Source organism: Nicotiana tabacum, chromosome 12 (genome assembly GCF_000715075.1).
Source record: "Nicotiana tabacum cultivar K326 chromosome 12, ASM71507v2, whole genome shotgun sequence".
Taxonomy (NCBI): domain Eukaryota; kingdom Viridiplantae; phylum Streptophyta; class Magnoliopsida; order Solanales; family Solanaceae; genus Nicotiana; species Nicotiana tabacum.
This window is the reverse complement of record NC_134091.1, coordinates 118476001-118488134: the sequence shown is the minus strand read 5'-3', so window position 1 is coordinate 118488134 and position 12134 is coordinate 118476001. Positions and strand designations below refer to the sequence as shown.

General features: G+C 36.6%; 1 protein-coding gene across 1 annotated transcript; it reads left to right on the top strand.

The window, feature by feature from the left end:
• The first annotated feature begins 6110 nt into the window (after positions 1-6110).
• Positions 6111-11845, top strand: LOC107831502 (alpha-galactosidase 1). Its single transcript, XM_016659267.2, has 15 exons — positions 6111-6435; positions 7920-7978; positions 8088-8144; positions 8527-8561; positions 8645-8748; positions 8825-8900; positions 8985-9043; positions 9139-9204; positions 9312-9395; positions 9470-9534; positions 9881-9963; positions 10062-10152; positions 10287-10336; positions 10424-10564; positions 11580-11845. The coding sequence occupies exons 1-15, from the start codon at positions 6230-6232 to the stop codon at positions 11673-11675; spliced, it is 1272 nt and encodes a 423-aa protein (XP_016514753.1). The 5' UTR covers positions 6111-6229; the 3' UTR covers positions 11676-11845.
• The last annotated feature ends 289 nt before the right edge of the window (positions 11846-12134 follow it).

Sequence of the window (12134 nt, the reverse complement as noted above, 5' to 3'; positions counted from 1 at the left end):
GTTCGAAAAATTATTTGGAAGCATGTAGCTAAATTAGGCTTGAAAGGGCTAAAATAGAAAGTTAAGTTTGGAAGTTTGACCGAGGAGTTGACTTTTAATATCGGGGTCGGAATCCGATTCTAAAAATTTGAATACCTCCATTATGTCATTTATGACTTGTGTGCAAAATTTGAGGTCAATCGCACTTGATTTGATGTGTTTCGGCACAAGATATAGAATTTGAATATTCAAAGTTCATAGATTTTGATTTGAGGTGCGATTCGACGTGTTGATGTTGTTTCATATAATTTGAGGCCCCGTATAGGTCCGTGTTATGTTATTGAAGTTGTTGGCATATTTGAACGGGATCCCGAGTGGCTCGGGTGAGTTTCGGGGTGAGTTTTGAGCGAGTATGGGCTTTTCGGCACTCTAATGTTGTTTTGGGGGTCTTTGGAAGTGCGGACCGCACATTTTGGGAGTGCTGAGACAAAAGGGAAGTGCGGACCTCAGGGGAATTGTGCGGCCGCACTTCAGGCTGCAGAGGAGTGTGCGGGCCGCAAAATTTTGTGTGTGGCCGCACTCAGGAACTCTCAGATTCACTGGTCCGATTTCGGAAGCTTATATCATTTGATCTACAAGGCATTCTGAGATGATTCAAAAACTAAAGTTGTAGAACTTCGTGTCTATTTTCCAGAAAGGTAAAGAAATTATCATTTGGACATTTGTAGAGAAAGTTATGGCCAAACCACTAAAGCCTGGCAGTGTAGTCACCAAGAAAGTGCGGCCGCACAATTTTTATGTGCGGCCGCACAATTTTTATGTGCGGCCGCACAATTTTTATGCGACCTCGGGGGCTAGGATGTGCGGCCGCACTTGGAATTGTTCGGACCGCACATGGTGAGTTCAGAGAATGTACTATATAAACGACATTTAGGTTATTATTTCATTTTTGGACCTTGGGAGCTCGGTTTGAGACGAGTTTTCGTGGGTTTTTCAAGAAACTTATCGGGGTAAGTGATTCTAACTCAGATTTGGTAAACGTACATAAATATATCGTTGTTTTCATCATGTAATCAGTATTTTGAGATGGAAATTTGGGGTAAATTATAGAAATTTCATAAAACGAATTTTTGGGATTTGAACACCGATTCGGAGTCGGATTTGAGTGAAATTAGTATGGTTGAACTCGTAATTGAATGGGTTGTCAGATTTTGTAACTTTTGTCGGGTTACGGGACGTGGGGCCCATGGGGAATTTTGAGTTAAATTTCGGATTCTTATGAAAAATTTATATTTTTCTTATGGAAATAATTTCAATAAATTTTATTGACTGAATCAAATTATTTGTGGCTAGATTCGAGGCGTTTGGAGGCCAATTCACGAGACAAAGGCTTAGCAGAATAAGAATTTCACGGTTTGATATAAGTAACAGTTATAAATCTGGTCCTGAGGATATGAAACCCCGGATTTTGTGTCATGTGATTATTTTAGAGGTGACGCACATGCTAGGTGACGGGCATGTGGGCGTGCACCGAGGGGATTGTGACTTGGTCCATCCCGTGAAAACTATAAAGTTGAATAACTTGTTGTTAGCTATGTGCTCTCTATGTGTTGTGGAAATTTGACTATAAGTCATGTTAGAAACCATGTTTAGGGTATATATTGGTACTGTTGGGACCCACAGAGGTCGTGTACATGTTGAACTATTTGTTTAATTGTTATTTTGTACTCAGTTAGAGTTTACTTGATTATTTTATCTCAGTCTCTATTGTTCATTATTGATGCATCATATCATTGTTGTTTGGGCTGATTTCGTGATTGTTGAGAGCCCGAGAGACTGGAGAGATTTATGACTGAGCGAGGCTGAGGGCCTGATTGTGATATATTATACTATAGCACGTGAGTTGTGCAGGGCTGATTTCATGTTTGTTGAGAGCTCGTGAGATTGGAGAGATTTATGACTGAGCGAGGCTGAGGGCCTGATTGTTAGATATTATACTATAGCACGTGAGTAGTCCGTGCAGCACGTGAGTTGTCTGTGCGGATCCAGATATTATACTATAGCACGTGAGTTGTCCGTGCAGCACGTGAGTTGTCCGTGCAGCACGTGAGTTGTCCGTGCGGATCCATGCGAATTATAGCGCTTGGGATGTAGGAGCTCCTCCGGAGTCTGTACACCCCCAGTGAGCACGGGTACCCGTTGAGTGTGAGTATTGAGGGCTGGGAGCCCTGTGAGTTATTGTTGTCCTGAGAGGCTGTATTTGTTTTTCATTGGTTGATGCACTTAGTTGCTATCTGTTATTGTGGTGAAATTCCTGAAATATTCTATAACCGGATTACATGAACTTGAAATGTATAAAATTGATTTGATTTAAACTGGCGAATTTGAAAGCATGTCTATTCTTTGCTGGAATTACTGAAAATGAACTATAACTGTGTAGCTCATCACTACCAACTAAAAGTGATGTTTGGTGGTGATTTTGGTTGATAGTGGTAGTTCTGGATAGTAGCTAGTGGTGATTGGTAGCGATAGGGATTATGGTTGGGGATGGTGGTGGTGGGTGATGATAGTTAATAATGGTGTATGATGGTGGTGGTGGTGGTGGTGGTTTTGGTTGTGATTGAGGAAGGTGATGGTAGTTTATAATGGTGAGCGGTACCGGTTATGGTTATTGATGAAGATGGGGTGGTTGGTGGTGATAGTTGAGGTGGATAAGTGTGTGGTTATGGTTAAGGATGGTGGTGGTGGGGGTGGTGGGTGGTGGTAGTGGTGGCGCTATGGTTGAGAATGGTGGTGGTGGTAGTTGATAATGGCTGGCGGTGACAGCAATTAACAATAAATGTGAATGATAACATCTTAATGATATTAAAGTCTTTGTTATAGATCTTAATCATACAGACCTATTCAAACTCATTAAGTGGTTGTGAAGTAGAAAAAAACTAACACACTTAATAAGTAAAATCTAAATGTTTAAGATTCAAACTTTTAAAACAAACACACTAATGTCTAAGATCTAAATGATTAAAATTCAGACCTCCATTAAATGCAAACAAATGAAGCCTAAGTATACTACATAAAATGGGACGGAAAGATGGAGTTGTTGTGTTTTCTCTGCATGTAGCTTTCTGAATTTGATTCTCAACTTCAGTACCACACCTTACAATAGATCAATTTGACCCGTAACTTTTTCCATATATATATGATCCGTATAATCAGTTGATAATTCTGCAATGTATCTTGTGTAAAGTATTGTCATATGTGGGAAATTTATGCCATTGGTCTGCGCATATTGAATTATGACCGGAAGAGACAATTCAAAAGAAGACTATTTCCAAATTAAAGAGCAACCAACGACCACAAAAATGAGAAAGGAACCACAAAGCAAAAAAACACCACATTATAGATGGGAAAAAAAAACCAAAGCATTTTAGCACTGATCCAAATGAATATGCTTTGAAGCTTGGTAAAGCTTGGTACGAAGAGACTCAAAAACTCCTTAGGTGATAAGACTAAGTAGGTAAAGAAGAAAAACACGTGACAAATTAAAATGCAATCAATTCAAATTAAAACTCTTTATGCAGTTTCCATGAAAACGTTTTCGTGGGGGCGGGCAAAGTGCGGGATGCGGGTTCGGCCGAACCTAGTAACTTTTATTTAAATCATGTATTTATTTTAAAAATCCATTAAATATGTACAAGTTATTAATTTAGAACCCAGTAACTTAAAAGGATTATAATCTCGAACCCATAATGTTCAAATCCTGACTTCGCCTCTGATTTTTGTAGGTCCAGCCAAAGAATAAGTGTTTAACAACTTTTTGTGAGTCACTGATAATCGGCTTAATGTATGCATATTTTGATATATATCGCCTCACATTTTGCTCATGCCTCGACGATTTGAGATGTTTAATATGATTATTTGTGCTAAATTTTGGTATTTCTATGTGTAGAGATCATTCGAATGCAATTTGGGACGAAAGGGCGCGAATTGGAGCGAAATCGGGACAAAAACGCAAAAAGTGAAATTTGAGGGCCACAGCGAGCGTGGGGCGCTGGCTGTGGCACAATTTACAGTAGCCAAGAAATTTGAGCGACCCCTAGACGCCCCCAACTTATATAAAAGCCAACCTAACCTATTTTTTAGGGGGAAGACGTGATTGAGAGAGAAGGGGGAGGCGCCAAACACTCAGAAGCAAGGATTTGATCAATTCTTCCATCCTTTTCCTAGTACTCATTGATTTTATGTTCGAAAATATTATTTTTGATGATTGTATGAACATGAGTGGCTAAAAGATTGTTCTAGGGTCATGGGTATACATGAATGTTGACGTTTGAAGTTTAATTTGACGAAGTTTATTTTATCATATTGGGTTGTTTATTTAATTCTGTTTTTAATTATTTTGCTGAGTAGCTAACAGTGAAATACTATCTACGAATCTAGAGTTGAACTCGAAAGTAGGAATTCTAGATTGCATATAGAATTAAATAGAGCAAGTTCTTAAACCTCGGCATCGGGGAACGGATTCACAATTAAGATAGACATATACCTAATTGCCTTGCTCGGTTGCAATACAGGAATTGTAAATGCGTTCTTGTTAATCTTAATTCCATAGACATATAGGTATTAAGTTAGCCTGAATAGGCGAGTAAGGACTCGACAGATTCTTATGAGTAATATTAACCCTGTCAATCAACAATCCAGATAAATCAATTAGTTATTTTAAGCTAAGAATGCAACATGATTGTTAGATAACCCGTGACCCTGGAATATTATCTCCTATTGATTGTTATTCAAAACTATTTAAGTGTTGTGGTTGATTTCTAGTATTTCATTACTTGATAGTTTTTAGGTAGTAAATTAGAAAATTATCTATTTTGTAAGAAATCGCTTGAATCGATAAGCTATTTAAGTTTGAATTAGTCAAAAGTGAATCATAAGTCTTCGTGGGAACGATACTCTACTCACTAATCTATTACTTGACGATCACGTATACTTGCGTGAGTGTTTAGTCGCAACAGTCACCTTGCTAATCGATAATAGTTGGTAATTTATATGCATATTCTTCTCTCTCTCTCTCTCTCTCTCTCTCTCTCTCTCTCTCTCTCTCTCTCTCTCTCTCTTTGTAATTTAACACTTAAAATTACTTTTTAAAAATTTTGGTTCAATACAAATTTATATTAATAAAAATACTTCTCAAATCATTTAGCTAAACACAAATTGTTATTATCTCAAAGCAATTTTTTACAAAAGCATTTTTGATGAGTAGCACTTCTCAAAATAAGTTAATTTTTGTAGTTTGACCAAATTTATATCATATTAAAAGCACGAAAACCCTTAACGAAATATTAACAAAATTTATATAGGAGAAAGTTGTAATTTAAGTTACCCTCCACTATTTAGGATTTTAAAATCAACTCCCACTAGTGTACAAGGACTAATATTTAGGACCTTCAATGTATAATAAATTTCTTAAATTTAAATTTCTCTTCGTTAGGCAGTATAATAAAACTTTTAGATGTTAGATGTTCAAAATAACCAGACAATATAATTCCTTATTAGATGTGTATTTTCTTTTTAATTTATGTTTAGACTCTAGGAATATTTCCTTTATACCTTTTCTTATTCTGTAAGGAGTTTTACGAAAACTTTTTTTTAAGGAGGTTCAATTTTATTTAGAAAACAATTGACCAAACATAGAATAAAAAGTAATTACACTAATTTCCGCCAATTCCATATCATCGAAGGTACACTTTGTTTAAAATAAATAACTATTATAGAGTAAAAAGTCAATTGCAATTATTTATTTACTTAGTTAAATATCATTGACCTTTTTCATATTAAGAGATTTTTTTTTCTTTAATCTTTATTTTATGTCTCGCATGTATTATTTAATAATATTTATGCATTTATAAGAAACTATATACTCGTTAGAACTTAGAGGGTAGACGCGCGTGCATAAAACTAGTATGTTCTAAATGCTTAAGGGAAAACAATACTTAATTATCTAAATAAAGTAGTCAACTTATTACAGAAACGTTAATATAGTAATTTTCTGGAATAATTAGAAGAGTGTTCCAGAAACGTTAATCTTGTCAATCATTATCTCTAATTCAACGGATAACGTTCGTACTACATCAGCATTCAACAGCTCTTATATAACCTCGTACGCTGGACACTGTAAAAATCCCATAATTCAAGTAAACGAGAAAATAGTGTAGTGAAGTTTGTGCACAAGTAAACTGTAAAAGTGATGGAGATAAGAATAGGGACCAAGTTATTATTACTTGCATTATGCTTACTGATATCCGCCGTGATTGGTGGTAACAGCCACCGTCTTACGGCAGATATGCGGTGGCAAGTTTTGAACCGACGGCAGCAGCAAAAGGAGAAAGAGGATTCAGTTGAAACACGACGCAGTTTGCTCTCCAATGGACTCGGTTTGACTCCTCCTATGGGGTAAATCCTATCGATCTCATCCAATAATATCACTACTAAAAAGTTCCATTACTAAATTCAATTTGATTTTTTATTTTTTATGATTTTCATCTTTAACCATGTCTGCTCATGGGCTATGATGTATGATCTAGTAGCATTATTGTTCTCATTTTAAACAATGTATAGTCGTCGGTGGATCTAGGATTTGAATTTTATGGGTTCTGAATGTCACTGCACCTACTAACCATCGGAGTTATTTGATTCGAAATTAAATATAGTAGATTTGTTAACACAAATATAGGGTCTCAATCAAAGCTACTGGATTCAGCTGAACCCGTAGCTTATGTTGTACATCTGCCCATGTGTATACTCAGAGACAGATTCAAGATTTAAATTTTCAGTTCACCGCTGAATCGGTTACACTTTTGAAATTATGGATCAAAGTTTAATTTTTTTTAGATTTTAGAATTTTTTGCACGTGTCTATGCTCCGTGTTGAACCCGTTAATCATATATACTACGTTTACAGCCAAAGGCGGAGCTAGTTGTTTCGGCCGAACCCAGTAGCTTTGATCCAAACTATGTATTTGTCTTAAGAAATCTATTAAATATTTACAAATTATTAGTTTAGAACTCAATAGCTAAAACAGATATAATACCGAGCCCATTAGCTTCAATTTCTGACTCCGCCTCTATTTGCCCGCCTCTTGCACAAAGTAGTAGTTGGCATGGCAGAGCTCTGCATATATTTACAGAAAATCATAGACTCTATCTTTGTGTTTGTTCTTTGTTGCTCCAATCGATTTGTACACATTATATGTGTGTGTGTTTGAGTGTCAGGTGTTTGTCCTAATTTTCATATCATATTTGATTTTCCTATCTGTTGAAGGAAAGGTCAAACATATTTATCATAATTGAGTTTTCCTTTTCTGAGAAAAAAATTATAAATATCTCATATTTGGCTAGTCCTTTTTCTTGGAGGAAAAGGTTTTAGACTTCTATAAATTGAGGATCCTTCCTTCTCATTGAGTAGCATCCACAATGTAGCCATATGGGGTTTGAGAGTCTTGTTTAGGGGGAAAACTTTTCGGGACAAGTGTTAGTGTGTCACTTGTGTTTGTCTTTTCGTGAGGTTGTTCTCTCAATATTTTTGTACTCGCTTTTATATAGTGGATTGCTCATCTTCGTCGTGGACGTAGGTCAATTGACCGAATCACGTTAAATGTTTGTGTCTTGTTTGGTATATTTCTCTTTTGTAATCAGATTTATCGTCGTTCAAGATTTATTTTACTAATTTTCGCATGTCCCGTGATTATTTCGATCCTAATATTGAGTTTATGCTATGTATGTACATATTGTCACAAAAAAGTAGTGGTTGCATGATCCTCTGCACCCTTTTCTGTAAAATCATGGATCTTGACTTTTTCTTGAAATCAGTTGAGCACATTCAATTAATCTCTTTGTCCTTTGGAAATTCTAACTAACAAAAGCAAAATTTTATTTTAGGTGGAGTAGTTGGAATCATTTTGGCTGCAACATTGATGAGAAAGTCATAAGAGAAACTGGTAAGTTTTAAGTACTGCACTAAGTGGTTTCTCTCTTTTTGTTTGCATTACCTAATCAACAAATTCATATTCAGCTATATGTAATGTTGAAATTTCTTTTGGTTGACAGCTGATGCCCTGGTTTCAACTGGTCTTGATAAGCTGGGGTATAAGTATGTCAATATAGGTATGTCCTCAACTAAAGGTGGATCCAAGATTTAAAAGCAGACGAGAAATTTCCTAATATATATATAAATTATGTGACCAGGAGGTCACGGATTCGAGCCGTGGAAACAGTCTCTTGCAGAAATGCATGGTAATGTTGCGTACAATAGACCTTTGTGGTCCGGTCCTTCTCTGGATCCCGCGCATAGCGGGAGCTTAGTGCACCGAGCTGCCCTTTATTAAACTTTTTTCTAAATTTTCTATATACTTACACAATCCGTGTCCAAAATAGCACCCACTGCTTATATGCTAGATCTGCCTCTGCATTTGATTCTGCTGTCTGCAGCTACTTCCCTTAGTTATTAACATTGCTAAAACCGTGTGTACGAACCTTTTCCTTATAGATGATTGCTGGGCTGAACCTCAACGCGATGATCAGGTACTTTTGTCTTAACTGGAAATTTTTGCTTGACCTTACTGCATTCCTTACTAGTTTCTTTGCTTACGAAATCCAAATTCCAGGGAAATTTTGCACCTAAGAATTCCACATTTCCTTCTGGAATGAAAGCTCTAGCTGACTATGTTCACAGTAAAGGTCTTAAGCTTGGAATCTACTCAGATGCAGGGTAACTTGAACTTGCACATAACATTCATTTTAAAAATATAACCTATTTGATCGCGAGATTTTATTTTGTTCTGCAGGTATTATACTTGCAGCAAGAAAATGCCTGGTTCACTTGGTCATGAGGAACAAGATGCAAAAACTTTTGCAGCATGGGTAAGTACAAGGTTCTTGATTAATCTTGACAATTAACCATAAAACAATTCGAACATAGTTGTGAATAACGACATCTTCATTCAGGGTATTGATTATTTGAAGTATGATAATTGCAACCATGATGGAACAAAGCCTACTGTGCGGTAAATATTTGGTGTTCTGTTCAACTCGTGAAATCATGTGTGACAGATTCCACTCATGTGTTCTTTTCTTGATGAGGGATCCTTTTCTTGTGTAGATATCCTGTAATGACAAGAGCTCTAATGAACGCTGGACGGCCTATCTTCTTTAGTCTTTGTGAATGGTGACAACTACTTTTTCCCTAATAAGACCTTACACTTATGCTTTCTTCCTGTGTCTCTCATTTTGACATTATTGTAATGACCACATGTGCCTATTTATTTCAAATAGGGGCGACTTGCATCCGGCATTGTGGGGTGGCAAAGTAGGTAATAGCTGGAGAAACACAAACGATATCTCTGATACATGGGAAAGGTAATGGTTAAATAGGTTTTTAAATGGACAGATTTCATGACTTGGTCTAGTATTCATCTTTCCTTCTTCGACAGCATGATATCTAGAGCAGACCAGAATGAAGTTTATGCAGACCTTGCAAGGCCTGGTGGCTGGAATGGTTAGTATTTAGATACTTTTTATTTTGTCTTAAAACTCTATATTCTTATTGTTGAAGTGTGTGACCATCTCATCTAAAAGTTTAGCTGTTAAAGAGAGCAGATAATTACTTAATTATATTATGTCTCAGCATGCTTTCTCTCGTGTGGTTCGATTCTTTTTCATGGACCAAACATGTGGAAATATTCTTTTGCTTTTGAGTGGCCATGAGATTTAAACCTATGACCTTTTGCATACTCCGATACCATGTTGAAGTGTGACCATCACATTTTAAAAGTTTTGTTGTTCAAGCGAACACAATTTTTTTACTTAATTATGTATCCACACTTGCAATTATTTCCAACCAGATCCCGACATGCTTGAGGTGGGAAATGGAGGGATGACAAAGGATGAATACATTGTCCACTTCAGTCTCTGGGCTATTTCAAAGGTAGAGCAACATCTTTCTTAAATGTATATTTCACTTTTTATTAAGGCTATTTGTGCTCCTTGAGGCAAAATGTATGATCCATTCTATGCTAATTATAGGCTCCCCTTATCATTGGTTGTGATGTGAGAAATGTAACAAAGGATACCAAGGAAATACTTGCCAACAAGGAGGTCATTGCTGTAAACCAAGGTACTAAACTGCATAATATGCTAACAACAACTAGTCATTTGTTATAATTTATTCGCGATAACAAAGATAGGAGCTAGATCCTTTCCGTTGTTTTCAAAGGTATTATTAGCAACTCATTCTTTTGCTTTAAACAGATGAATCAGGCGTCCAGGGCAAAAAGGTCAGAATGGAAGGCGATATTGAGGTAAAAAATCTATACATAGTAGAACTTTTTTCCTTGCCGATTTTGCAGATTGCAGACAATAATCTTTTCACATTCTATTACGGCCAGGTATGGGCAGGGCCTTTATCAGGCTATAGAGTAGCTTTAGTGCTTCTCAACCGTGGTCCTCAGAAATATGAAATAACAGCACACTGGGATGACATTGGAATCCCTCCTAACAGCGTCGTAGAGGCAAGAGATCTTTGGGAGGTATGTCTATGTTACAATTCCTAATCTGTCTTTCGAAAGATTTTAGGAAGAATGAGCCCCTAGAGCCGGGGCGGATTTAGGGGGCGGAAGTGGGTACCCGAACCCCTTTGTCGAAAAATTACACGGTATATATAAGGCAAAATCTGTTTTTACCTCTATATATTATATTTTGGATCCCCTTGACACGGTATATATATAAGGCAAAACACGCCCAAAAGCATAGCTTAGTAGGCAAGGGGGTTCAAAACCTTTGTAAGGTCATTGGTCCAAACAAATTCCAGGAAGAATGATTTTCAGTAAAACAGAAAGTTTTGGACTTTTATAAATTCAACAAGAATTATCACACACTTCCAAGAGGGGATTGCTCTAGTGGTAAGCACCCTCCACTTCCAACTAAGAGGTTGTTAGTTCGAGTCACCCCAAGAGCAAGTTGGGGAGTTCTTGGAGGGAGAGAGCCGAGGGTCTCTTGGAAATAGTCTCTCTACCCCATGGTAGGGGTAAGGTCAGCGTACACACTATCCTCTTCAGACCCCACTAGTGGGATTATACTGGGTTGTTGTTGTTGTTGTTGTAACAAGAATTATCATACACATCAAATCAGACAAGTTCCCTTAAAACTTAGTCAAGTATAAAAGCTCCAAGTTCCCTTAAAACTTAGTCAAGTATAATAGCTCCAAGACTTACTATAGATTGACACTTTCTGGATGAACTTTTATATTCGATCAACTATATATATATATAACCAAATACTTTATCTGTATAGATTAGACTTACCAATGTCCGAAGGGCACATATGACATGGATATACAACTTGAACATACTCTTGATTGATATATACCTCCATATAATACTCAGCCAGATCCATAAAATAGTATACATTATACTCAGCCAGATCAATAAAGTAAAAAAATCTTTACTGTTATTCACTCATTGATTGCTAGCCCTTTTACTCATTATGGAAATAATTTGGCATATTCTTGTTGCAAAATGACATGGATGCAATTTTGAGATGCAGCACAAGACATTGAAGACACGATTTGAAGAGAATTTGACAGCTACAGTGAACTCTCATGCGTGCAAGATGTATGTATTGAAGCCTATTGCTTCATGAGGATTCAGAGAATGCTTGGCACCAGAATTCAAAATTTTCTTCCTCCCATTTTGTTATATGCTTAGATACCAAAACTAAACTAGCTAGTCATTTGTACCAAGAATTAATTATACATCATTAAAGAGATGGGATGCAAAGTCCTCTCATTATGTTTGAGTTTTCTATGCCTATATATTGCTATCTGATTTTGGTTCTCAACTTCAGTTCCACATCCTATTAATGAATGTATATTTGACCCGAGTCATGTATGTGTACATGATTCTGGAATGCATAAAATATCGTCATATGCAGGAAGACATAAGCCATTAGTTGCAGGGGCGAGCAAAGAGTTGAGATTTATGAGTTCGTCGAACGCAATAGTTTCAGTTCAAATCCTGTATTTGTCTTGAAAAACTCATGTATGTGTACAAATTGATGATTTAGAACCCAATAACATAAAAGGGTTAGAATTTCGAACCT